This window comes from Strix aluco, chromosome 1, assembly GCF_031877795.1.
Source record: "Strix aluco isolate bStrAlu1 chromosome 1, bStrAlu1.hap1, whole genome shotgun sequence".
Lineage (NCBI taxonomy): Eukaryota > Metazoa > Chordata > Aves > Strigiformes > Strigidae > Strix > Strix aluco.
Genome location: NC_133931.1, coordinates 57,888,827 through 57,916,648, shown reverse-complemented (window position 1 = coordinate 57,916,648; position 27,822 = coordinate 57,888,827). Strand labels below are relative to the sequence as shown.

Below are 27,822 nucleotides of genomic sequence, written 5' to 3'. Positions count from 1 at the left end.
TTACAAAGTTTTGCAAAGTATTAGAATTATTATTATAGCAGAGCATGTTCTCCCCTAAATTAATAACATAGCATAATTAAAATATTGGCCTAAAAGGGGCTTTAAAATGGTCTTTTTGTCTACTTGCTGTATGCCAGTATGCTGTGCATATTAGATACACCTGTATTCAAAGTTGTCATCGTCATCATCATCTATCTAGGTTGGAAAGGACCTTGAAGATCATCTAGTCCAACCGTTAACCTAGCACTGACAGTTCCCAACTACACCATATATGCCTCAGCGCTATGTCAACCCGCCTCTTGAACACCTCCAGGGATGGGGACTCCACCACCTCCCTGGGCAGCCCATTCCAACGCCTAACAACCTGTTCTGTAAAGAAATGCTTCCTAATATCCAGTCTAAACCTTCCCTGGCGCAACTTGAAGCCATTCCCTCTTGTCTTTATCGCTCATTACTTGGTTAAAGAGACTCATCCCCAGCTCTCTACAACCTCCTTTCAGGTAGTTGTAGAGAGTGATGAGGTCTCCCCTCAGCCCCCTCTTCTCCAGACTAAACAACCCCAGTTCCCTCAGCCGCTCCTCGTACGACATGTGCTCCAGACCCTTCACCAGCTTTGTTGCCCTTCTCTGGACACGCTCGAGTAATTGAATTGAATTAAGTCATGTCTGATCATTCTCTGATCTGTTTGTTAAAACCTTGAGTGAGGGAGACCTATGTGTATTTTTCTTCTTTGATTTTAAGAAAATTTTCCCTGTCATCCAACTGAAATTATCCATGTTGGAAAGTAACTTTATTTCTGCTCATCATCCTCTAGAGGTCATGGGAAACAATTATTACCATCCTTTACAATAACCAAAGATAAAGACGAAGTCAGTTAAAATGATTCTTGGCGGTCTCAGTTTTCTGGACTAAATGAACACAGTTATTTCAACCCTTCCTGATATGCTGTATTTTCTTCCACATATAATTTTTATTTCTGTTTTCTAGACTCCTCAGGACCTCACCTGAGATCTTGTTTGTGCTGGATAAAACAGAATAGAATTGAGTAATTACACCTCGGGATACTGCTACTCCATCTGAAAATGGGATTTCCCTTTTTCTGCAGCACCATTGCGTTGCTGGCTGGTATTATACCTCCCAATTTTATTTTATTTTTTTTACTACTACTGTAGCCAGTTTCATCCAGCTGTATTTTCATCAAGAAGTGACTTCCTGGTTTTCATACTATGAACTGTCAGTTTTTAATTTATTCAGTGTTAGTTGCTGATTAAAGTAGTAATTTTGTTGCTAGGCTAATTAGGGACAAGGTGCCTTGTCATGGGCCCCAAGAATTAGCAGTGTCGTGTGGCTGCTTTTGCAGTTATGGAATCAGTGCAGAAATCTTCACAGACAGAGAGGATTTCTGGCAGCAGTTAACAGCACGGGCACGTTGTTCCCTCCCGTGCACTCTTGAGTTGTTAACAGCCTCACAGCTTGGATCTTGTGTATGTTCAGCTCAGCACAGTGGCTTTTACCTGGCACTGTGACTCCTGTGCAAAGCGCAAGGAGTTAGCCAGATGGGTGATGGGCTGATCGGGGTTGATGGCGGAGGAGGAGGGATGCTGGAGTTGTGCCCTGAGCTGGAGGTGTGTGCCACCTCCCTTAATCTGATTACAGTTACCGTTCCCACTTGCAGCCCAAAGTGACCTGGGTTGTTTTGTACCATGTGTTAGGTAAACTGTAGACCCACAGTAGGCAGCATCAAGCTGCTGTCATCTCCCCTCTCTTTTCCCAGACATGAATGGTTCCTCGCAAAAATTGCCAGGCTCTGCAATCAGGTGGGCTACATGGTCAAGATGGAGGGGCAGGCGGCACCTGGCAACATTTTACACCAAAAACCAAAAGATGGCAACCTGCGATGAGCTGTAAGTAACAAGAGAGGCAACATTTTATACAAAGACAGGAGATGCAGAGAACGTAAGAAGACAGTTTAGAGACTTAGAGAATGAGAGAGAAACAGGAAAGGTTTTGAACTGCCAGTAACAAAGTATTGGCAGTAATCACTGATTTGGTTCAGTCTTGCTGTGGTGGGTTATCTCCTTGTGGCTGGTTGGTATGTGTAAGGTCCAGTCCTTCATGAGGGTGGAAGTGCTTTTGTCCTGCCTGTACATCCTCCAGCCTGGTCTGCCAAAAATACATGCAAAATACAAAACCCAGAGACAGCAAATAGCAGTGATACCAAGTACCACAAACACTAAGGATACAAAAGACCCCACACTGGGCAGCAGCAATACCAGGCATGCTGTTATCTCCTCCTGCCTTGGTGGCTGTTGCTTGAACAGCCTGTACTGTGGCTTCGGTTGTGATGGGAGCGGGAGATGCAGAAAATGCTTTTGTAGAGATACATAACTTTGTGCGTATTGATGTAGAAATGTGCCCATGCAGATCTGTAACTGGCAGTATTCTCCATCCCACTCAGTATCTTTTAGTCGCAGAAAATAAAACTGCAAATAAAACTAATGACGATTTAAAAGAGACAAGCTGAGGCTGGGTGTTTTTACGCCGGCTCCAGAGGCTGAAGTTCACAGCCACAGTAGAGCTGATACCGGAGCACCCACAGCCGGATCAGGAGCCCCGCTGTCACCGTCCGGTGCAGGCCGGGTGGGAGATCTCCGCCTCAGGGCGGGTAAAACGCGCCGGGCGAGCTCCGGTGCGAGCCCTTCCCGGCCGCAGCAGTCCCCGCCCGAGGGCGCTCGCTGCTCACACGGCGGCCGCCGCGCTGGGCCCCGCCCGCCTGGCACCCCGGCCGAGCCCCTCCCGAGCGGAGGGAGGAGACCTGCCCGGCGCGGGGGCCGCCGCCTCCCCGCTCCCGTAGGGCCCGGCGCCGGGTGGAGCGGCCGGCGCTCCGCTTGCGGCCGTGACCCTGGCAACGGGGGGTGGATGTAGCCAGGGCCCTTGACGGGGCGCGGTCGCTCGCTTATGGCGTCTACGGCTCGGAGCCTATCCGGGTGGGTTTTGGTGGCCTAGGCGCCTGCTTGAGAGGCGTGAGGCGGTGACAGGCAGTGATTAGAGCAGCTAGGCGGGGGCCTTCCACGGCGCAGTCCCACCGGGGCGGCGGGTGCGTTTGAAAGCGGGTGCGCGGGCCCCAGCCCCTCCCGGGGCGGCGTTCCCCGGTGCCATGGCCCTGCCCGCCGTCCACAAGTGCCTCCAAGTGAGTGGGGCCCCTTGGCGGTGCTGGCCCGCGGGGAAGCCCTCCCGTTCGTCAGGGGCCCGCCCCGGCTCTCGGGAGCGCCGCGGGAGGCCCTTGCGCCCCGGCCCGGCCTGGAGAGAGCGCCCAGGAACACACGGGCGCGGCGGCTCTCGGCTCGGCCGGGCTTGCCTTCACCTTCAGGGGCAGAGCTCACGCTAACAGCAGCTTACGGTTTCTCGTTGCTAGTCTTCCTTCCGTTGACCGAGTGTCGGTCGGTAGCTTCAGTTTTACTTCGTACCCTGTAGGTTAAGGCAATATAGGTAGTGCACCTGGGTCGTAGATGAAGTGATGGGCGTGATCACGTACTGCTGGACGAGGTTCAAGCAAATGTGCATGCAAGAAATTCTGCTAATGCGGCTGTAGTTAGTCTGTCAGCTTCAGTGAGGTTAAAACAAAAATAAATACGAGCTTAGTTGCAGAGCTGATGTTTAGAAGTACAACTGAAAACTTGTATGTTTTGTCCCTTTGCGATTTATTTTTTAAAAATGCTAAACCGGTTTGCCTTATCATTCACTAATGAATTAGGAAGTTACATTAGAAGCCTTTAATGTGTATGTTAAAGAAACTGTGTTTTAGTCAATTCTTCATAAAGTTGAAAGCCAACTATTTTTCCTGCCGTTTTCCTTTATATATTTATATAGTTTAAGGTAAACGTAGTAAAGCTTTTGGGAGAGAATTTTAATCTGACATGTTATCAGCTTAATTAATACTTGATCTAAAAATGTTGCTTCATTTTTTTTCTTTTTAATTCTCTTTTCAGCTCAGTGATGAAAATGAACAGTTAGTCAAGAAGTTGAAAAAACTACACATAAAAAATAAGGAGCTAGAAAAGAATCTGGGTCAGATCCAAGAAAAAAAGCATCTGCAGAAGTTAATGCATGACTGTGTCACAAGCAGAGAGTAAGAGTTGTAAAACATTTCTTTTTGTGTCAAAAGAAGTGCAATATCTTGGGTCTTTTATCTTGATATTCTTCAGATGAACTAGGCCTTATCTGGTCCGCATATTTTGAGGGGCTGTCTGTGAACAGGATGGTGGGGATGGAGAATGTTGGAGACGTGTAAAGGAACAAAGAATGGCAGGGGCAACTTGTACAAAAGTCATCGGCGTAGTGAAAGAAACAGTTTTAATATCAATAAGTATCACCCCTGCTTAGCCAGCATGCTAACTTCAAAGACTTTTAGACTATTTTTCCGCCAAACAGTAGTAAGATAGTTAAATTGCATCAATGCTATTTAAAAGATTTGGAAACTGGGACCTTAAGACCTGAAGAACTATGCTGCTAGTGTTTTGGAGAGTGTCCGGCCAGGATTGAAGAACCTGCAAAAATTTTCGAGTTTAAATTCTGGTGGGTTTATGATCCTGCATGGAAACCTCTACTATAAAATCAAACTGAAAAGTAACTTAGTGTTTTTCAGTTGCTTTGTTTGATCCAATTAAAATTGTAACATCCAGTTTTATTAAGCTGTTGTGTTTGTTTCAATTAAGTGTTCAAGTTCAAACAGAAACCCATTTATGGCATAAGGGTGGATACAGCAAGGATCTTATTCTAGAGGGTGACAGTGTCAGGTGAGTTCTTGGAAATTGCTTCTTCACATAATTAAATATTCTCTGTAGGGTGGAATATGTTGTTCATAGTTAAGTCACTTGAATTTTTGTTAACTGTTATGGAAGCAGCTTTCAGCCTTTGAAACAATGGAAAATCATTTTATTTATGTTTTAAAAGGAAATACTAAGTCTTAGATTAAACTTGAAAATAGCACTAAACAAATAACAAAATGGATTTCTTTCACTGAGAAAAATTGAACGAGCCAAGGAAGCTCCTTCGTGTGTGCGCGCCCATGTGGTCTTTTTTGTAGATTTTTAACCTAGAATTATGTAATTTCAGTTTCTATTTTGTCGTAACTTTCTTAGCTCATTTTTTATAACTCAATTTTACGTGTATATAAAATTTATAGGCTGGTACTATTTTCAAAATAAGCTAGACACATGATTTTACTTTTCAGTCTAATTGATTTTGGAAGTGAGCCACTACTTACTGTAGTTAGCCAGAAATGCTAGAAATAAACTATTGTAACTGCTTTTTTGATGCAAAAGATGCTTTTTTGCTTTAAGAAAATACAACTAGTCATCCTACATAAAATGTTACTTCCCTCTATGACTTGATTTTAAAATAAATAGGCTGTTCTATTCTTTCAAAGGCTACTTTTTGTCCACTTACAGAAGTGGGTTGTGGATCTTACGAAGTGAGCAGCAGTTCCTGTGTCTTTTGATTCACACATCCTGTTTTTAATGTTTCCTTTAGGTGGCTGTAGAAGGCCCATGGGTTTTTTTTCTTCATTTTTTTTTTTTGTTTTTTTTAAATACCTTTACAGTGGACCAGACTCTCTTTGCAAACTGCATAAGAAGGCTGGGTGTCTAGCTCTGGGCTTGAATTGAGTACCTAATTAGATGCTTATGTGAAAGAAGTCTGAGTTACTCTTTTAATCTAGTGCTGGACTTGTTTTGTATTAGGTTGCACATAGATAACCCAACTTAGCTTTTTTTTTTTACCATCTTATTTGTATGTTATTTTACAAAGCTGTTCTGTACTACAGTATTGCTCATCCTGCTTGTGCGCAGTCATGACCTAGTATGAATGTCAGGTCTTATTTGAATTCCTAATAAAATAGGAAAAATGTTCGTGTTGATCAGTTACATTATGGGCCTGATATATGTAGACAGGATGCTATGAAATATGGTAGGAAGTTAATGTAGCAGAACTTGATGCAAGGTAATATCAAAGGGAAAGATAATATCCTAAACCTGTTTATTTTATAGAATCATAGAATGGTTTGGGTTTGAAGGGACCTTAAGATCATCTAGTTCCAACCTCCCTGCCATGGGCAGGGACACCTTCCACTAGACCAGGTTGCTCAAAGCCCCATCCAACCTGGCCTTGAACACTTCCAGGGAAGGGGCAGCCACAACTTCTCTGTTTACATTGGTTTTACACACTCACACTCATTTTCTCATAGATTTCACTCACTCATATCCTCACAGCCACATACTTGGAAGCAATGAGATGTTTTGTGCAACACCGAGCTGGGAATGCTGCCTCATGAGTCCTCATCATGCATTCTTGATTGGTGGCAGGAAACTAGTTTCTGGACACACCTTTCTCTCTTTTTTAGGAGGGGTCTTTTGCTATTCCCGTTGTGCTAACAGGGAGAGGAATGATATGTGTGACATGCTGCAAAGTGTTGCCACCCTCCTGTTGCTGGTGTATAGGTCTTCCATCAACGAGTTATTTGTACTGAGGTTTAATCAGAGCGTGGCCGTGTGGGTTGGACAAAACCAACAGTGTCCTCAGTCTGACTGAGTGAAAGGGATTCTTTGCCATTGATACAGACCATTCTTTTACCTCTCAATTTGCTGTTTTTTTTTCTGGTGCTTTCTGTGTTGCTGGTCATACTTCATTCACACCCATCTTAAATATTTCTGTTACAAGTCTCTACAGTACAGCTACAGTCCAAGTGATCTCTGTGGGGCGTCTGTAATACTTTTATCATAAAGGATGCACATTTTGTTGGCTTTCATATTTTATTGCAATTTATGCATTTCTTCTGTTTTAGACTACTTCAGATGTATAATGAGCTACAGAAATGTTACATTAAAGAAATCAAAACAAACCAGGAGCAAAGTGAAGCAATTAAAAATCTCACTGTAAGTAGAATTTGTAGTAGGAGATGGTATCAAATAGCCAAACATAAGCTTTTAGGGAGACTGAAAAGTAATTCCTACATTTGTAAGATGAGCCCGTGTTTTTCTCTTTATATTCATTTTTGTTTCCCATGCCACTGAGATAATGCAGAGTGGTCTGTAGTTCCTTTTGAAAGTGAACTCTGTCACTGATATGTCTGTAACTGAAAGCTCTCTCCCCTTTCCTTGCTTTTTTCTTTACTTACCTACCTACTCCTCTTTCCAACTGTATATGCATCTTCTGACCTCTCTTGTACCAGCCCTGATATTTTTCTCTATGTGTCACGAGCTGATTGTTTTCAGACACCCAGCAGTAAGCTAACCAAACGAAGGCAAATAGTCTGTCAGGTAGCAAGATCTGTTGGCTTGCTGTGCAAACAGACTAGCATCATAACTGGAGCAAAAGTGGGGTTGCGTGGCCAGAAGTGGTTCAAGAAGCTTCAAGTGGGTATTGCCTGCCTCTTTAGGCATTGATCAAGCATTACAGCTGACCAGTCTAATTAATTTTCTCTTGGGAGTCTGGAACATGTGCTTCATTTGTTTGTAAATTAATACTCGATATTATTTGGATTATGTGTGCTTTTAAAAGTTGGCAGTTGCTGCTATAAAAGTACGCTTTATTGTGTGGAAGGGTTTAGTATCTTTGTCCATGTACATTTATACCGTCTTGTGAGCATGTGCTCAGTAACAGATTTTTTTAAAAAACTTTTGATCTGTGCAAAACTTCACCTGCGGTATTTTTTTCTCCTTTCAGGCACTTTGGATGAGTGTAGTTTTAAGTCAGCAGTTAAAACCTCTAGGTTTGCATTCACGATATGTTTCCAGTTGTATTCAGTTGAACGGTGTTTGTTCTATGCATTTTTAAAAAAATCTAGTTTCTTGACAGATTAAAATTCATGAGCTAGAGCATAATCTTCGAGAACAGAGGCAAAGAATTGAGCAATTGGAATGTAAAAAGGTTTCTTGGAAAACCAGTGCTGTTTCTGGAAAAAGAAGTCGAACCCCAGAGGGAGAAGTAACATCTCGCAGGGACACGTCTAAAAAGAAAGAATCCTGTTGCGGTGAATATTTAGGTAATGGTACGGTTAATTCTGATGATGTTCCTTCTGGTATGCCCGTCACAGAGGATGCAATTCATTTCTGATCCAAAGGCACACTCCAGGATATTTCTACTATTTCCACCAGCAGTATCTAAAATGTTTTTCATTGTTGAAAACCTCTTAAGTAAATATGGCATCTCGTAATCGATGTCCTGCCTATGGATCCGGCCCTGCATTTGTTTGTGATAAAAATAAGTGTTTGCTGCTTTTCTATTTTTCTGAAATCGGTATGTCGGTGTAATCATGGGTGGGAGTGCATGGCTATATTTGGTACTGTTTATTATTTATTCCAGTAAGCTGTGTCTATGCAGATCTCTTAGTGATAATGTGTGCTGCTCCATTCTTTGGTTTTCAGACTGATATACAAAAGAACCTGCTTTTAGCCTTAAAATGTGGGACAAAGCCAGACAATACTGGTTGGAACATGTTCTTCCTCACATATGTAAATCCACAAATTAAGGTGCAATCCTGTTCCACTTCAAAGCATAAGAAAAAGAGATTGAAGAGATCATATAATGTAGGCATAATTTTCAGGAAATGTGCTGTCAGCAAGGGCTAATAATGTGACCCTCTCGAAAGTCAGAAAAAGGTAATCAAGGTATCAGATTTATGTTTTATGGATTTTAAAGTAAAATAATCCCACATTCTAAGAATTAGGCAGACTCAGATTATCCAATTGACAGATCCTGTTATCTTTCATAGTACCTGGGAGTGTGCTGGGCTGATTCTTAAGAAAAATCACTTTATGAAAAAGGTACTTTAAAAAGCTGAACCATAATTTTCTAATATCACAAACGTAGGCAGCTCTTTAGCTGTAATATGATTCATATGAGGGGGAGGTTGACTGTAATGGTTGAAGTCTATATTTTTTTATTTGAATATAGAGCTATTGTTGAAAGAGATTAAAAAGCTGAAGAAAAAAAATGAGAAGTTGTCTACAGAAAGGAGAGCACTAAAAAATGAATTAGCCGGATTAGACAAGGTAATTTATTTTAGGACAAGTTTAAGAATAGGTGATTTTTGAAAAGCTAACTTTTCTGCCTGTACTGAAACTTATCTTTAGGCTGAACATATGCTGTTATCAAGCAAAATACCTAAAAAATCAATTTGTAGCATTCTGAGAAAGAAATGGAAATGAATGACTCCTTGAAACATTAATGTCCTACAATACTGCTTGGCTAAGGAAGAGGAATAATAGAATTTTTTTTTTTTTAAGCAGCTGGATTTTCTTGTGTATTTTTTTTTTAAATGTTTGGGCAATTTGGTTTCTTTCATGAGAGATTATTTGTCTCATGTATTTATGACATTAAAATTGTAACTGTGGGTAGCAGTCTTAATTTCTTCCAACAGACATTTGCAGAGATAATAAAAATATTTTTTTGGATGATCACTTCTATTGCTTCATGATGCCAGTGAGAGGAAAATTATTTGCTCTTGAACTTAAACGTACCAAAGTTATACCTCTGACAGAACTAAGACTGGGGAGGGCTTTGGAGGTTTTGTGATAGATTGTCCGTACTGATGTAGAAAGTGTGAAAATTTAGTAATCCTTGAAGTTATATGAAAAGATGAAGAGGTCTTATCTAGCTATAGAGGACTCAGTTTAGTGTACCGACCTAAGATTTTGTTTTCAGCTACAAACTTGTTTAAATTGTTTTTTGCTTATTCAAGACTTCTGTTGGAATTTTTTTTTTTTTTGAGAATCGATTTTCTTATCTTGCAATCCCCTCTCACAAGCTAAATAATATTATGCTGGCTTTCATTACAGGGATAACAGTAAAACATGGTCATAGTTCATTAGATGTGAACTTGCAGAACATTGAGCCAGGGCGAGTTCTAGATCCCTGTGTTTGGGAGTTAGGGACAACTTGTGGCTGAAAGTTTCATCCTTCAGAAGAGAAATATGTAAATCTGAGGTTATGGCTTTTGATCCGTGACCCTTGCTGAGGTGGTTTTAAGTCACTGTATGTTATTTAAGATGTATGTAGCTGTTATTAAAAAAAAAAAAAGTTATAAGAATAGACAGGAGAGGAGATGTCCAATATAGGTGGCTATAAGTAGATACAGTGTTACTCTGGTAGATAAGACTTCGAAAGGTTGGTGAAATTGTCTTGGGCGATTATACTCTGTTTGCTGTCCTTGTATTTCCCAACAACTTCTGACTTCACTTACAAAGGATCAGAATTGCTTAATAGACTTGAGTTGCAGGAACTAAACAAAATATTTAAGCTATGGGCCATCGATATTTTTAATAACTGAAGTTTATTTCTGTGAAGCTGAATTTATCTCCTAGTTGAATTAGGCATAGCTAGAACTACTTGTTAAGTTATGCATTCTGGGATAGTGTAATTATGGGGGGATCAATGTGAGAAAGTGAAAGCTTTTTTCCATCTTAAACTCTTCAGTGTTGTCTTGTTCAAATGCTAACATCATCCTCCTTAGCTCACTCTTCTCATCTTTCTCTTTGCTTCTTGTCCTTTTTTTATAATCGTGCAACTTTCAGATCTTCAAATTTAATGGTGTGTTACCTATTACTGGCTGACTTCAGCACGTATAGCTATATTTTTGCACAGGTGAGGTTGACATTATTCCCTTGTCATTTTGGACTGTCATTTTGTAGCTTTCTGATAAATAGTCATTTTTTCCTTCTCTTAATTCATCTTTTCTATTAATAGTCTGTATTTCAGGCTCTAACATAACTTGAATTCTGCATGCATTATGTGTTCAGGGCAAAGTTTTAAATTATTACATAAGGTTGTAGTTGGTTGCTGTATCTCACCATAGCTGTGTTTGCATAACTTAACCATATAGTAGTAAAAATATAGAAAGTGGCTTTGAACTGGGGGACAACTGAAATGCCAACTAGCTGTTACTGAGAATGTCTTTGAAAGAAACTTTAAAGTGAATATTTTTTGGTTTTTCTAGGATTTTTTTGAAGAGGTAGAAGATCTAAAGCATGCTGTACAGGAATCTGTGAAACTGAATAATCAGTATGAAAAGTGCTTAAAACAAATAAGTGTAATGTATGGACTTCCTTTTACAGCACATTTGTAACTACTGATTAATTTAATGGCAAGTGGATTTTCCACATATTTTTTTGTACTTACTGCAACATTTAAACCTACCACGGCTTATGTAGTACCACATTTTGATAATATTATGGATTCATTAATATGATCTCAATATAACAAGCTCCTCTGAAATGTTGTTGTATTTTGTGCCTTCGATTTTTGTTTATATGGTTTTTAAATAAACTGTGGCCTGTATAACTTCAACTAAGTTTCTAAACCTCTCTCACACTTGTAAAATACATTAATTGCAGGAGTGGTTGTGGGTGTTTGTGGGACTATGATAACATCTTTGTATTTTAATTTGAAGAATTTACCAATTTACCCTTTTCTGTAAACTATATAAAATCAAAGTAGATCTGTAGATTTGGCAGTCTTTATGAATTTTAGCCCTAAGGATGTGCCAGTGAAGACAGAAATGAATTCTATAATTAAGTTATTACAAAGGGATTTCTTAAAAGAAAAATGCTAAATCACTGCTTTGAGTTTTTCTTTAATCACAGTAATAAGTTAAAATTTGTGGATGAAGGAAGGATTTAGGGTTCAGAATTGGAAAGAGTATGCTCAGAAAGATGGGTCTGAGCATTGTCTTGCAGTATTGAAACAAGAATTCATCAGAAGCTCTTATTTGATTGAAGAGCGAGGTATTTTAAGAGCTCTGGTATTTGAAGTGCTGAAAGGGAACTGGAGTGCAGAGTGCCACAGTTCACAAGATAGAAATATGTTGCTTTTGAGAGTGAGTGAGCTTGGAATGATAAGAGAGAACTCGTTGCAAATGTACCCTGCAGAAGGGAAACCTTGTGAGAGTTGAACCTGAAGTTGTTTGTAACTACATTTCACAAAAGTGTAACACAGTTACATTAGAGAACTTGATTTGTATGAAAGTTGTAAATCTGTACCTTTGTGACCCTGTGATGGGAGAATTGAGGGAAAATTTTATCACGAGGTTAGAAATGACTAAAACCTAGTACAGCTTCTTTAGCTTAATAAAAATACTTGCATGCTCATTAGGGATAGGACTAGGAGTAGGATTAGGACTCGTGTCCCATTTTGTTTGTTAGGACAGTTTTATGTAGTTGTAAATTAATAAATAAATTGGCCTCAAAGCATATGAGGTGTTTTTTCAGAGTTACATCTTCATTAAGTGAGAGAGAGAGTAAAGAACTACTTGTTTCCTGGGCTGGCTTATAGACCATTGTGTCAGGTTTCCCTTTTTTCATTCTTGGCTCACGTGTAAATTAAAGCTGGATAATGTTCTGAACAGAGATGGAAAAGGGAAGGAGGAGTGATGCAAGTCTGTGTTGCCAGTAAACTTGACAGATTAAAATAGGAAGAATAGTGTGGATGATGGAAGTATTTTTAAGTGCAAAGATGTATCTAATATCTGTTAGTTAGCAAAATAAATATGAATGACAGGGAAGGAAAGCATCAAACTTTTTTTATGACCACTAGTCACTTAAGCATTCTTCTTCCCCACAGTTTTGTGGTATAAAGTTATACTTTTAGCATGTTTAAACCTTAGTGACATTATTAAATGAATCAGTAATTGCCCTCATTCACAGGCTGATTTCTAAGTGTTGTGCAGAATAGTTCTTAAAACATTTAAAACATGTAGATGAGGAGGTTCCAGGTTATTTCTCCCCTGCCTAAAGAATGTGTACATTAACTGAATACAAAATTGTGATTAGCAGAATTTTGCTGTTTGCCAGCTACTGAAGATCAGAGTTTTCCATTATAGAGTATGTTCTCTGCCCAAACAGTTGAAAATAATGAATATGGTGAAAAAACTGATCTCAACTTTATGATGAGCTTTTAAAAATCAGTTTTGCATTGGGCCACTCCCATATATTTAGAACAAGAAACAGTGAGAAATATTGCAGTCTTTTCTCATAACTGAGATCCTCAACCTCTAGTAAGAAACCAGATTCTAGTCTGATCTTAATCAGCCGTGCAAGGAGGGGTAGTAGCAATGCATTGTACAGCGACATGCTGAACCACAGCTCCATCTTGCAGTGTGCGTGCTGTCTGACAGCATTACTTTTGACCTTGCCATCACGTGTGAGAGGATGTGGGTCTCCAGTCCTCGGGTACCCGTATGTGAGGTTCAGATTACTCCTGCATGTGCTTGGTTTCCGGTTAAACTGCTTTTGCTTTGGTGTGCAGAGATGTGCAGCCCCAGTCCCGAGCAAACAGTTCAGCTGGGGTGTGAGCAGCCCTGGGCTGGCAGGTGGCAGAGTGAGGTAGGCTCTGGAGTAGGAGTTGTCTGAGCTCATTCTGCATCACTGACTTTCCGTGATTTCATTTTTTGTCTTTTTTTCCCCCCCTTTCCTCTTTTCTTTTTTCTTTCACTATCAGGACAACTGGAAATGTAGGGTGCAGATGGGAGACCTCTGACATCTTCCACATCTGCAGCACCACTCCCACAATAGTAACAGCTACCAGCAGAAATGCTGGGACAAGGAAAATGTGTAGAAATGATGGGCTCTGTGGTTTTGATTGTATCAGTTGCCACTTGTGACTTTTCAAAATGGCAGTTTTGCCTTGAAGATATTTTTCTTTTCTACTAATTGCAGGTTTTGGGGTGGTTTTTTGCATTTGATGGGATCATTTTACTTCTGAAGATCTGATATTCATCCCCCCCACTGGCCTGTAACACTGGCTTTTTGCTGCAGCTCTTCAGCTGTTTGGACAGTTTCTGAAGAAGCTGAATGTGTGAAAAATAATGGAATGAAAACCTTCCAGAGAATGCATAGATCTTGATAGCAAAATGACAGATTTTATTTGTTTTAAGCTTTGTGTAGGTTGTGAATAAGAAGAGTCATAGGGTTTTTTGGTTCTATAGTATTTTTTTTTTCTTTGATATGCCTAATGAAAGTTAAACAAATTACTGGCATTTTCTGTTCAAATCAGTACTCTTTTTGTTGGAAGAGGAGACTATCTAAGACTACTAAGATCTACTTCCAAATTCTGGGGTAGGTGCAGTTTGTGCAGGATAAGGCCATATAAATTTGTGTGCTTAGTTAAGAATTTACCTGTCTTATGTCCTTGTTGCTGTGTCTGTTGAACAGACATTTCTGCTTTAATCTTGCCTTGTTGTGAGATGTACAAACAAGATCTTGTTGATTTTTATTGCTAGTTAAAGTGCAGATGAGATTAATATTAAACAAGTTAATCAGCCTTTATGTGTAGTTCCTCTGTATTGTGAAATTGTGACGTCTGGCCAGCGGCTTTCTGCTAAACTAAGTTTAGATAGAACTGAATTGCATGCAATTAAGTATTAGTCATGCTAACGTTAAATAATGCATATTAGAAACGTTACATGGTGCAGACTAATGGTTCTTTGTCTTGAATAAGTACATTGTAGTGGTGATACAGGAAGCTCGTGTTTGAAAATAAGTGGCTATTATCAAATAGAGGTTTTGGTTGGAAAAATAAGACAGTCACATGTCAGTTTTTGATTTCGATGAGACATCAGTCAAATGGGCTAAGCCATAGGGCAGTAAAGCAATTTTTGTTCTTGTTCTGCATGTAACTGAGACCAGGATTTTAGAAAAGTTCCCCTAATTTTGTGTGCTTCTGTAACTTTGTTCTAGTGTTCCTAATATTTTAGGCCTAAATATTCAAAGGGACCGAGATGTAGTCAATTCAAATGAACATTGGCTGCTAATCACTGCCTGAGTACTGTGTACAGTAATTGCTAACATCCTGGATAGTAGGGCTATGTTAGAGTTTTTCTATTGTAGAAAGCAAAATTGCAATCCCATTCTTGGGTGGGGGACAAGACTTTTCTTTGTGGATTTCTCTAGAAATTTGTTCATGAGCATGTGAAGTAACATCTTTGTAGCTTTCCTGGAGTCCCTTTCACTGTGACCATACTACACTGTTTACCTTTAAAAAGTGGGTCTTTCAGACATGCAGTACTCTTCAGACTGAAACCCTGAGAGGTTGCGCGTGGAACCTGAGTGGTTTTACTTGAGTAAGGGCTAGTATCTCTGTCCTTTCAGGTGGGATACTTGTTTCTTGTGGGCAGTTACACTGGAAAAGTGTTTCTGCCAAGGACTGTAGAAGAAAGAGAACTGAGAAAGTGTGGGTTTTTCTTCCTTACACCAGGAACAATGAGTTTCTGTTAAATGCCCGTAAACAAGTGAAATAGTCAATGAGCCCTGTTACAATTGTGATTTAGCAGTGTGAAGACATTTGTTTTGGATTAGCAGAAAATAATATTGTAGTTTCAAAAGGGGCAAGCTCCCTGTCTGGGTTGCAAGCTATCCAAGGTGGAAGAAATCAGTAAATACAGTAAACTTACCAACTTAGGCTCACTTTCCCACATTCCTCTTCAGCTGTAGCGCAGTTTCTGTTTCCGAGGCTTAGATGTTTCTTGCTTTCTCCTTGTTAGAAATGAAGCAGCGTTAGTTAACTAGTCACGTATCTGTGCCTGTGTTCCTAGAAAGCTCCGTTAAACTGTTCTGGGATAGTAAATTACTTGTTCTTGGAGATTATTACAACGAAGTGTATTAAGGTGGTAACTGCATTGATTTGGCATAGTCATGTTATGTGACTTGTGCCAGAAAGTGGTTGCACGGGGCATTGCAGTGGCCAGGATGATATGGATCCTAATGTGGTTTTGCTTTGCTGCTGTTCAAGCTCAGCTCTGTCTTTACCCGCCTTTGAGCCCTACTCACATTGTTTTCACTGTCTAGTTTTAAAAAAAGCATCATGCACCAAGATCCTGTCTGGCTTTAAACTGGTTGCCTTGGTGCTGGTAGGAGAGAGTGCAGTTCTGTGCTCAGCAGCATGGCCCTCTGTGTACCTGAAGGAGACGACCAACTTTGCTTTTTAGGTCAATTACATATTTCCAAATCTTTCAGGGTGACAAGAAGCTAACACTGTAGGCCTTACATAGTAGCTTTTCACAGGGAATGCTGGCTTAATGAATAATTTCATTTGTATTTTCTCCACAGGAATTTTGTACTGGTATGAAGACCAACGTGATCCTTTGACTAGCCCCTACTGTTTTCACTTGAGAGAGGAGAACTGAGCCATTAGGAAAGGGTTTTATACTGGTACTGCAATGCTGAGTTCTAGCTCGACCACTGTGAAGAATCTTCCTTTGAAGAAGAGGCTCAGTTTTCTGCTGAAGCTTGTGTGCTTTGTCAGCTCAGTGTTAATATTTTGTGAATTTTTAATTTATTATGTGGTAATTTTTCAATGCCGATGGCCAGAAGTGAAGGGTGGAGCTCACACGGGTAAAAAAGAGACCTCAACTTCAGTCCTAAAGGCCATAATTTTAGCTGATACTCACCTACTTGGTGAAATCAAAGGACATTGGCTGGATAAACTAAGAAGGTAGTAATTGATTTTTTGACGAATCTTTATTCTGGTTTTAGTTTTTAATAGTAAGTGATGGGACAGATGTTTAAAACAATGTTGTGGTAGTTGTAAGAAGCGTGCATGCTGCTGCTGACTTGCCTGTCTGGATTGGTGCTGGGTAATAAACCCCTGTGGAAAGGTTAATGAATGGGGCATACCGAGGCAGTGCAATCTTGAATGTTCAAGTAGTATGTGAATGTAGATGCCTGAGCATTTTTCTTGGGTCAGATTGTCTTTTCTGGTATGTAACTATTTTATAGAATGCCTTAAAAATGAGCCAGGTGACTTGGGTGCCCCGATAGTTAATACCTTTAATTGCAGAGATAAGGAAGCTGGTAGAAGTTTTTCTGTAGTGTTGTAGAATCAGAGGCAAAATCACATTTAAAAACAAAGGTAATCCAAACTCATGCTTACAAAACCATGTTTCTGTTAGTCCAAAAGAAGAAAAAGCAGTACTCTGAAAGAAAGTACTAATTCTACCATGGTATGAACATTATAAACTTTTGCTGCAGAAACAATAGCGTAGTAAAATGTATGCAGTAATTCACTGTTCTAATTAATTGCTGTTTAATGGAATTGTAATGAAAAATAAACAAGCTGGTATTACTTCTTGCATGAGTTAGCCCTGATTGTATTGTGGTGGAATTACCCACGTAGGTAAGATGCACCTACTGTACTTAAAACCTGATTTCCAAGTATTTAATTTGAATTTCACATTAGCACTTCCAGTGTGTAGGAGCCATCTTCCTATTCCCAGGCTGTGTTTGTGTATTCAGAGTTGAGGATCCAGGATCCAGGCAGTGATGACTGGGTCTGTGTTTTCCTTTCAGGGAATGGCAAATGGAGAGATCTTTCCAAACTGCCGTATGGTTACTGCAGCCAGATATTGTTTTTATTCTGGGAGATGTCTTTGATGAAGGAAAATGGAGCTTACCTCAGGTATGACATCAATAGCTCTCTTATTTCAAACAATGAGGCTTTCTTGAAGGAAATGGATGACAGAAGAAAGCAGACTAGGTATGCAAGGCTTTGTTTAATATTACTACAGTTGTCTTACTGGTAGAAGTTTCTAGTGTTTTAGAAAAGAGTTGAAATGTTGTGATTATCTTTCATTTGTGGTAGTATCTCGGCACTTTTGCCTCTCATATAAAACTTACAGAATGTAAAGATCTCAGTGTGTACTTCTGTATTATATACTTGTGGTGAGTTGACCTTGGCTGGATGCCAGGTGCCCACCAAAGCTGCTCTATCTCTCCCCGTCCTCAGCTGGATGGGGGGAGATAATATAATGAAAGACTGATGGGTCAAGATAAGGACAAGGAGAGATCACTCACCAATTGCCATCATGGGCAAACCAGGCTTGACTTGGGGAAATTAGCTTAATTTATTGTTAAACAAATCAGAGTAGGATAGCAAGAAATAAAACTCAAATCTTAAAAATACCTTCCCCCACCCTCCCTTCTTCCCAGGCTTAACTTTACTCCCTTTCCAATTCCTCACCCTGAGCGGTGCAGGGGGATGGGGAATGGAGTTTGTGGTCAGTTCATCACCTGTTGTGTCTGCTGCTCCTTCCTCCTCAGGGGGAGGACTCCTCACACTCTTCTGCTCCAGTGTGGGGTCCCTCCCGTCGGAGACAGTCCTCCATGAACTTCTCCCAAGTGAGTCCTTCCCACAGGCTGCAGCTCTTCATGAACTGCTCCCGTGTGGATCCCCCATGGGGTCACAAGTCCTGCCAGCAAACCTGCTCCAGTGTGGGCTCCTCTCTCCATGGGGCCACAGGTCCTGCCAGGAGCCTGCTCCAGCACGGGCTTCCCATGGGTCACAGGCTCCTTCAGGCACATCCACCTGCTCTGGTGTGGGGTCCTCCATGGGCTGCAGGTGGATTCTGCTCCACCATTCACCTCCATGGGCTGCAGGGGCACAGCCTGTCCCACCATGGTCTGCACCAGGGGCTGCAGGGGAATCTCTGCTCCAGCGCCTGGAGCACCTCCTCCCCCTCCTTCTTCACTGACCTTGGTGTCTGCAGAGTTGTTCCTCTCACATATTCTCACTCTTCTCTCCAGTTGCATTTTTCTTTTTCCCCTTTCTTAAATACATTAACCCAGAGGTGCTACCACTGTTGCTGATGGGCTCGGCCTTGGCCAGCAGTGGGTCCATCTTGGAGCCAGCTGGCATTGGCTCTGTCAGACATCAGGGAAGCTTCTAGCAGCTTCTCACAAGCCACCCCTGGAGCCCCCACTGCTACCAAAACCTTGCCATGCACACACAATGCAATACTAGTGGTCCCCTTTGATACTGCCAGACAGCATTAATTTCTCCATTTGTTTTTTCATGCAGGCATGGGCAGATGATGTCAGGAGATTTCGGAAAATGTTTAAGTATCCAGTTTCTACTGAGCTAGTGGTTATTGTTGGGAATCATGACATTGGATTTCATTATGAGTAAGTCTTGCCAGTGAAAGGAGCACACAAGTGCCAAGAATGAAATGTCAGCGTGCATACAGTAACTGGTCTTGTGTCTGAATGACCTTTTGTGTGGTTACACGGAAGGTTTTTGATCGTAACCAAATCAGAAGGGATTGTAATTTAATGCACCCTAGGAATAAATTTTAGAACAGGTTTCAGGCTACTTTTATGCTTCTCTGAGCATATGTGAAATTGTTCAGAGCTGGTCTTTCTGCATTGGCAGAGAAGCCTTGAAGCTGCTTTTCCTTCTGTTGGGTCTCCTTGTCTGAAAATTGTTTAGTCTGAGCATATTCCCTTTCCTGTTATCTCAGCATAGAAGAGTGTAAGTGCCCTCGCTCTGCTGTACTTCTGTAGGACGGCTGTGCTTACACTGATGGGACTGGGACAGAGTACACGATGGGTGTCGGAGCATCCCTGTGAGTTTGCTGAATGAATATGTGATGTAGATGATGGAGCAACAAGCTGCATGAATGGTCTACAAACCATAGAGCAACTGTGTCAGATGATTTACAGTGCCAGTTTCTTACCTCAGTTGTATTTTTGCTCTGTGACACAGAATGACTACTTACAAGGTAAATCGATTTGAAAAGGTTTTCAACTTTACTTCAGGAAAGCTAATAACTCGGAAAGGAATAAAGTGAGTATATTTAATTTTTTTTTTTTTCAATGTTTAGAGTAGTGATTACTGAGCTAGCAGACCAGAGTGATGAGAATAGAGAACTGGAAGTGGAGTTTCTAATGTAGTAGTATGGGAATGCTTAACTTAGAGGTGTTTTTTTTTTTTTTTTTAAACTTTGTCTCTAGCTTAGGATATGTTAAACATGAAACACTTTGTACAAATCTGTTGTTTGATATGGAGTGGAAGCTGTACTTTGAGCTAGGTAAATTGTAACAATTTCCTTTTAAATGGAAAAGTACTGTGGCCTCAGAATCAAATTCTCTGCTTTGCCTTTTTACTTCCTTGCAGCTGGTAATGACCCATGGCTGTAATAACATAACAGAAGAATAGGATTCAGTAAAGAAACACAAACAAACCCCCTCTGTGCTTACAAGTTAAGAGTTTCATTAATTTTAATAACTTCTTTAGTCTGCAGAACTTAACTCTTGTTTGAGGAATTTGGGAACGTAGGAAGCAGTTGCTTGTCCACAGTTTTCCCACAGGGTGGGGTAATAATGCACAAGCTGGTTTTGGCTTAGAGTCGACCTTGTTCTCACAGTTGTGTGTCTGTGGCTGCAGTTGTGTGCCATGTGCCCCTTTTTTTTACTTTTCAATACCATGCAGAACCCCGATGAGGGAAAGCAATAGTGGGTTTGTGGAAAGGCATTTATTTGTCTTTAAACCTCAGATATACGAAGGGAAGACCTGCATTTGGCATGTATGCCATCACGTTATAATCACTCATGTAAATGTAAGATTCAAAACTGGTTTACACTGGTTTCCTTAATTAAGCAAACATTAAAAATATTCTGAACAGGTCTAGAAATAGTGTGTCTTTTTTAGGAAGATCTATGAGCTTCATGAATGCTCAGTATAATGGTATAATGCTGTTGTTTATCATGCAGATGTGGGGTCCTCTAGATATGTATTTCAGCTGTTTGAAATAATAGTTACTAAGGAGTATCTCCATGTCCCCTTTGATAAACCAGCACAGCAGAATTCTTGCATGCAGTTGCAGATTGTATGTCTAGTAGCGTATTCATTAACTGAAATGAGCTGTGTTATTGACGAAATGTTCCTGGATAACTATTTTACAACAAATCTGTGGTATAAGAGCAGCTTAATTTGCTAAAAGAGAATTAAGGTTTTTTTGGTTTTGACCAGTATCTCCCAAGTGGAGGCATTCAGTTCGTTTATGTCTGTAAAACACTGAATTGAACTGGGAATTCATTCTGAATGAGTGACTAAACAGGTATGAATCTTGTGGCAGAAGTTCAAAGCTGATTTGAAATCTACAGGGAACTCTTTTTTTATTACAAATAAAATCATGTTCTATTTGTGAGAGACTGCAAAGTATGAAACTGAGTTTGTTCAGAGTAGCCAGCCAAATGCAGTGCTGTTTGCTTTTCAGTAGTTCTGAAGAAATTAAATGTCTGAAATTATATGTCTGGTGTGTAAGATGTGTGTGGGGAGAGAAGCAAGTTCTCCTTTCCCTCAGAATTCAGCTTAGTGGGCTTCTAACGCTTCCAACATTCCACTGGAATACTACCTAAGTATCTCTTATAACATAAAAAAAAATCCTGAAGCGTGAGCATGAAGCACAGCATACAGTATGTTGTGCAACCTAATTAACAACTGATTATAAAGCAGCCTAGCAGGTAGAGAAATGGCTACAATATGGATACTCAAAAAGAGGATTTACAGCACATGGATTTAGAAACTGTTGCACTCTGCTGTTTCCTTGAGCTGTGCCCAACTTTGGAATACTTGTGTTTTCTAAAATAAAGTTTATCCCACGATGTGTGCATGAATAGCAAATGCTTTCCTGTCCTCCCCACTGCCCTTCTCTTTGCCCGCTCCCTGGTGTTTCCCAGCTTTGTCCTAGTGAACAGCGTGGCCATGGAGGGCGATGGCTGTGCTGTCTGCCGTACCGCAGAGGCAAAGCTCATGGCACTTTCTCACAGACTGAATTGCTCCCAGCAGGTAAGAGTTTATTAAAGATCTGAGTGTAGCCAGTATACTCGGCTGCTGCAGTGGGAATACTGATACTGCAGCAGTAGTCAGGAGATAACTAAGACTCTCCTGAAAAAAATCTGCTTCCAATTCATATTGCAACTTGTTAGCAAATCTTTCTTCTCCTCATTTACCTTTTATCATTTTTACTTAACTATTAACTCTTTTGCTTTGTGTTAATTAACTTCCTTGTCAGTGCTGACAGCAGAGGGTGTCATTTCCTGTTCCAAGGAATGGCAGAAGTTCTGTACCCTCCTTTTGACTTAAAATGCAAAATAATCCCTGCATTTATATTTAGGCATATTGTTCTGTTTTATATCCTTCAAGCTAGCCTATTCTTTTAGTTTTCTGATTCTACTGGAGTCCTGTCTCGATAGCCTAATGATGTTTTAATTGTAGTACCTTTTCATCAAATCCAGCTGCTGCTTGTGTTTCATTCCTCTTCCCTTTTCATAGGCCGCCTGGATGCACGGTAGGCAGCATGACTGACTGGGTTGGCAGTCAATCAGGAAACCAGCTCCCAGTGGAAAAATTGCCAGACTCTTAACTGCTGTGTCGCTCCGGCTGCCCTAAATCTCTTTTGCCTTGTTTGTGCAGTGAGATGCTGCTGTTGCTTCCCGCATTCAGAAAGTGTGCAGCGGTGTTCACAGCCTATACAGGAAGGGGAATTAAAGCATTTCCCCTTTCATCCACAGTAGAGGCTCTTAAAGCTTATACAGTGGACAGTATTTCAACGCTGTATTCTGAGATGATACTGCTTTTTGCAAAAACAGAACAACAAAAAACCCCCAACCCCTCAAAACCTAGCTATTGTTTACTTCCCTTCCCCACCCCTGTGGTGGTGACAATATGTATGGATTGATTTTATTCACAGAAACCGAATCATTCCAACAAAAGGTGCAGTGATGTGGGAAAGCTCCCAGCTTCAGAACCCATCCTTTTACAGGTGTGTTGGCGATTGGGTGAGGCAACATGTTGACATGTTTTTAGTGCATTTATTGCTGTTCCAGAGAGCCTGGATCGTTAACAACTGATCCTTGCTTTGAATTTCTCCTAGCATTACCCCCTCTATCGAAAAAGTGATGCTGAATGCAGTGGAGAAGATTCTGCTCCTCCAGAGGAGAAGAACATCCCATTTAAAGAAAAGTATGATGTGCTGTCTCAAGAAGCATCGCAAAAGGTTTGATATATTAGGAACCTGAGTATCGGTGGGTGGGTGGGTGGGTGGGAGGGGGGACATGAGTGTAGCTATATATAGATTAAAAAATTTTGGAAAGGGTGTTAGCTGAGCCAAACAGACCGCAGCTGCTCCTGCTGTAATGAGGCCTTTGAGAGGCTGCTTGTTAGCGCTGCTCCCTGGAGGATCATCGTGATCACAGCCTTGCTTCTGTGGGGTGTCCCAGGTACGGGCCAGGAGTCCTGGTGCTCGCAAGTCTGCTGCAGTGCCGCTACCTCCAGTTTAGCATTTTGTACTTTATGTATGGTGTAGATTATTGACAAACCTAGTAGAAAGCCACTGTTTTCCAACACTTTGAAAGCACTGCTTTTGCAGAACTAGTAACTACAAGAAAATGTAAAGTCAAAATATTCTCTAACAGTCTAATGGTCACTATTTGTTTCCTTCTGCATAAATGTCTTCACTCAGATTGGCAGTGCCAGACTCTCGCTTAGACAAGAAAACAGCATTGGTTTACTAAAATGAAGGTTTTTCTATTTGTGATGTCAACAGCATGGTGTTGCCTTTGTTTTTCTGATCTATATGGCAAAAAAAAAAAAAGTCCAGCATAAAACTCCAGTATTTGGGATGAGGGCCAATTGGGTATCGTTAATATTACAGCATCAACACATGTGTTATTGGAAAACAGAAGTTTACACAAAACACTTTAAGAATATTAGAATTGCTATAATTTAATTATTTTAGAAGAAAAAAAAGGGTTTTAAGCTCAGTTTCTTTTTAGTTATGACTTAATTTTTGTGCTTTACCATTTTGTGTTCTAGCTGATATGGTGGTTTCATCCCCGTTTGATTCTCAGTGGGCATACACACAGTGCTTGTGAAGTGCTGCACGCGGGGAAAATTCCAGAGATCAGCGTCCCGTCATTCAGTTGGAGGAATAGAAACAATCCTAGTTTCATCATGGTAAGTTTTAATTTTTTTATTTTTGTCAGATAACTTTCATAAATAAATCAACATGGCAGTCAGCTATATTTTAAAACTGATTCTACCTGTAAAAACAAAAAATAAAAAAATTGCCTACCCACCCAACCCACTCAGTACACTGCATCCACTTTATAAAGTACATCTGTGGGAGCCACATGTTCTGTGTGGTACAAAGCAATGCTGTTGAAGATCTAATTAGAATCTGGGTACAAGCATCTAACATTTTCTTATAAAGAGGGTGCATTGTAAACTATTGACTTGTAAAAATAATCAGTATTGTGCACTGAACAGTAGAAAGACTAGTTTGGCTTGGTTGATTTACCAGCTATGAAAACAAGACCGTATCCACCTCAAACTCTTGCATGGTGATCATGGTTTTCAAACTTGCGCATTAACCGCTTCACGCAGTGGAAACGTTTGTCACGTGCCAACAGTCTGCCTCCTTGCTTCCTGTTCACATTTTATACAGTGTGTTGGTTATGCTTTCGCAGGCAGTTCCAGTGCTCAGTATATCCTTAGAGGTAAATCAATTAGTTCCCCAGTTCAAAAATAAAACACAATTCCTAGAAACTTGGCGTAAGAAGCAAAACCTACAATCTGTTTACAGAGTAGTCTGTGACCGGGGCGGGGGGGGCAGGGGAGGAATCTTTCATGTGTTTTTTTTACCGCTGTTGAGTTTAGGCTGCTTAATACACAGATAACCCCGAACTTTTAAATTCATTTTATGCAACTTAGTTATTTCTTGTTGAAAGTAGTTCTGTTTGTTCCATATTCCTGAGAGTAGCTGCCTTCAAACTACACGCTCTCTGCACATGCCAGACAGTGCATCTTCACTGCAAAACAAGAGGTTGGCTAATTAAAGTTGAATTGTCTTCTCTACTGTTTTAACTCAGCCTTGGTCTGTTGTAAACTGCAATTTGAACTGCAAAGTCAAGCCAAAACCCAATGAAGTCCTTTGTTGCTGAAGTTCATGTTCGTAATTTGGATTAGCCAACATGTTTTTTGCAGCATGTACTGGGTAGGAGGAGGGCTTGGGGGGAGGAAGGGGCACATTCACACAAACCTAACTTTAGCCTGGGAAGGCTCCTTCCAGGTGGATTTACAGCAGCTAAAGTTAGGCTTCTCTTGAAGGCAGATCAGATGAGGAGCCCAGCTCTCGATTTACGCTAGATGGAATATAGGGAGGATTGGCCTCTCGGCTAATGTCGGCCTGGTGAATATTCCAGTTAGTGCCCAGCACTGCAAGGTACAGACTCCTCAGCCCCCTGGAGAAGGCACTGGTATTAGGAAACTGGCCCCAACCCTTGCCACCCGACACAGAGTTTAGAAACTGGAGATGTGACAGCCATGGGGTTTACTCCTGATTCAGAGCCCACTGTAACAGCAAAGTGACAGTCTTCATTTCTTTTCCAGGGCAGCATAACACCAACTGACTTCTCCCTCCAAAAATGCTTCCTTCCGTATGAGAGCAGAGTCTTTACTATATACTGTGCAGCAGGTGCTCTGCTTGTCATCCTGATACTAGCTCATTTTCAGCTTCTCACTCCACCATTTTATTTTGCTCAGCGTTTAATCAGTAAGCATAAAGCAGTATGAAGAGCCAGACATCTGCATTCAGTCACTGAAATACCAAAGCTGAGAACAGTCAAACATCAGACTATATTCATGCCAGCAAATGACCTAATTTGATTGCTAGTCTGAAGGCAGGTTGCATTTACACATACCATAGAAGTCCTATACAGCTGATATGACTACTACAGGATAAATAATTAACTGAAATGAACGTTTCATGCTGTACAAAAATACTGTATTCTACAATCAAATGAGTCCTTTTCCTGCTATAATTTTTGTATCAAATATGTATATTAAAAGTGTAACTGTACATTATGTAAATCCTATAGCCTCATCACTTATCTGCACTAGTGTCTTACCCTGGCGGAGGCTCAGCCCTGCAAACTGGAAACATTCCTCTGTTTTATTGCTGCATGGCCCTTCTAATGTCATACTTCTGTTTGTTAGGGTCAGGCAGAAACTAGATACATCAGCACTGAGAGATGCGGATTTCTGTAACCTTTTTAGGACGTCATATGTAAGGGACTGTGGTTTGGGACAAGAAATCTTCCAGTTCCTGACACATTAAATTGTTAGCTGACTACAACTGCAGTTATCATCTACCAGACAACAATGGGAAGAAGCTCGTGGATCCAGTTTGCCGATATGCACTTGAAACCTGCTTAAAAAAAAATTAGGGTGACACCTCAAGCTGCTAGTTTTAAAAAGATGTGCTATGATGAGCTTAAAAAAAGAGGGCCCTATTGCATCCCAGAGATCTGTGTGGTGAGGGGCCCTCCGGTTGCCGATCTTCTGCAAGAAGGAAGGTCAAATACAGCTGCAGTAACATTATCCTATGCCTCGGCCCTCAGTCTACGGACAGACGGGGATAGGAATGCGCCTTATTTTCAATTCCTGCAGGGCCGCCAAGTCCTGTGAACTTTACTGTAGAGCCACGTTTTGAACTGCACTAGCTCCTCCGTGGGGAGGCGGAGGCTGCCGGCTGCGGAGCTGGGCCGCAGGGCCCGGCAGCGCTGAGGATGTAAAATCTGAGCTCTGGCTCTTCGCGTGCTGTGTATGAGGGAGGATGCGACAAACCTACTGCTGCTCCCCACCCGCCCCAGAAAAACCGGAGGGGCTATTTCACACCAGGACCAGTTTTCCTACTGACATTCCTGCAGAGGCTGGGAGCTCTGACCTGAACTCCTGGGCTGGGGGATGTTTCTAAAGAAAAGACTCATCTTTTGTTATTCGCTCTACTACTTTCTTTGGCATGGGAAGTGAGAGAATCTTTGCATTTGGGAATTTTGTTTATTATTAGCTTATTCCACCCAGCCTTTCTGGGAAATATCTGATGACTAATTGAACATACAGATAGCAAAGCATATGCATTTCTGGGAAGAAGAAACGGTCATATTATAGTATCTAAAATGGGATTGTTTATCATCAAATAGAAACAAGTCCTCAATGTGTCTGTAGTCTGAATTTCAAAAGATGAGTGGTTGGGGTTTATAACTAATAATGATGCTTACAGTGAAAAGTTAATCAATCAAACCTGCTGATTTATATGCCAATGTGGGGAATGTGTTAGCTCTTTATCTCTCCCTAAATTTAAAATAAAGTGGGGGGGAATGGTCCAAAGTGTGGTAAAACACTCTATAAAGTAATGTAGTCTAACACTTCTCTAGGTTTCTGTTATTGCAACTGTAATTTTAGACATTTGTACAGGTTATCTTGGACACAGGAAAAGTATATAGTCACAGACATAAAACACCTATGTATAAAATATAAAGCAGTGTTATAGTTACTAAAAAGGACATGCCTTATTGCTACAGCAATTCTTGCTTTTTATATATTGTACTGTACCACAACTTGTTTTGAGAATGTCATTTGCATAAATTATTCAAGTTTGAGAAATATTCACACATTTTGATTCTACAATATTTAAAATAAAACAATTTTCTAATGTGTCTCTTTATTAAAAGAGAAATAAAAATGTCATCTTGTAATTCTCTTAGGCCAGACACAAGGGTTTATACACCTTTTTTTTTTTTTTCTTCTTTCTTGCTATTTACTTGCACAATGAAAGCCGCTGTTGGTACAAAGATTGAAGAGCTCTATATAATGGTGCTTTACACATTCACAATCGGTCTGTGCAATTGTGAAGTTCTATGAATGACCAAAGAATTACCAAACATATTTTCTAAATATAAAGGAAAAAAAAATAATCCTTGGTTCCCATTAAAACAACACCAGGTTGCAATTTGGACACTTGAATGAATTCCAATGTTTTAAAGCTGAGACTTCAAAAGAGAAAGGCATGTTTGCTGCAACATCCGGTGACTGTAATACCTTACTTGGAAAGGTAAGTGGTTAATTTGCATAATTTATAATTTTTATACTAAAGAGCATTTTTATATAAACCAGAAAAAAACCCCTAAACTCTACAGATAAAGTTCTTACCTCCAG

At 40.6% G+C, this 27,822-nt stretch overlaps 2 protein-coding genes across 7 annotated transcripts in view; both read left to right on the top strand.

Moving 5' to 3' along the window:
• Positions 1-27,323, top strand: part of MPPE1 (metallophosphoesterase 1) — a 34,552-nt gene extending 7,229 nt beyond the window's left edge. The window contains exons 2-11 of one of the 2 annotated variants that reach the window (XM_074822151.1): positions 1,775-1,904; positions 16,098-16,482; positions 17,337-17,445; positions 18,844-18,947; positions 19,528-19,608; positions 21,504-21,612; positions 22,517-22,588; positions 22,700-22,822; positions 23,641-23,781; positions 25,216-27,323. In XM_074822151.1, coding sequence (XP_074678252.1) covers positions 16,208-16,482; positions 17,337-17,445; positions 18,844-18,947; positions 19,528-19,608; positions 21,504-21,612; positions 22,517-22,588; positions 22,700-22,822; positions 23,641-23,781; positions 25,216-25,398 — 1,197 coding nt within the window. In that variant the 5' untranslated portion in view covers positions 1,775-1,904; positions 16,098-16,207 and the 3' untranslated portion in view covers positions 25,399-27,323. The remainder of the gene's footprint in view (positions 1-1,774; positions 1,905-16,097; positions 16,483-17,336; positions 17,446-18,843; positions 18,948-19,527; positions 19,609-21,503; positions 21,613-22,516; positions 22,589-22,699; positions 22,823-23,640; positions 23,782-25,215) is intronic. The other variant, XM_074822146.1, reaches the window with a different exon arrangement.
• LOC141922650 (uncharacterized) lies at positions 3,066-11,347 on the top strand. 5 transcript variants are annotated; one of them, XR_012623044.1, is made up of 8 exons: positions 3,066-3,190; positions 3,990-4,129; positions 4,716-4,796; positions 6,842-6,932; positions 7,855-8,041; positions 8,771-8,822; positions 8,953-9,050; positions 10,994-11,014. XR_012623044.1 is itself a non-coding variant. In XM_074822199.1 (8 exons), exons 1-7 carry the CDS (start codon positions 3,158-3,160, stop codon positions 10,608-10,610), a joined length of 669 nt encoding a protein of 222 aa, XP_074678300.1. In that variant the 5' UTR covers positions 3,066-3,157; the 3' UTR covers positions 10,611-10,641; positions 10,994-11,116. The 5 variants fall into 5 exon arrangements, 4 of the variants coding, with proteins under 4 accessions (XP_074678300.1, XP_074678281.1, XP_074678291.1 ...); XM_074822199.1 differs by lacking the exon at positions 8,771-8,822 and adding an exon at positions 10,572-10,641 and having other exon boundaries at positions 10,994-11,116; XM_074822180.1 differs by lacking the exon at positions 8,771-8,822 and having other exon boundaries at positions 10,994-11,347.
• Positions 27,324-27,822: the final 499 nt, after the last annotated feature.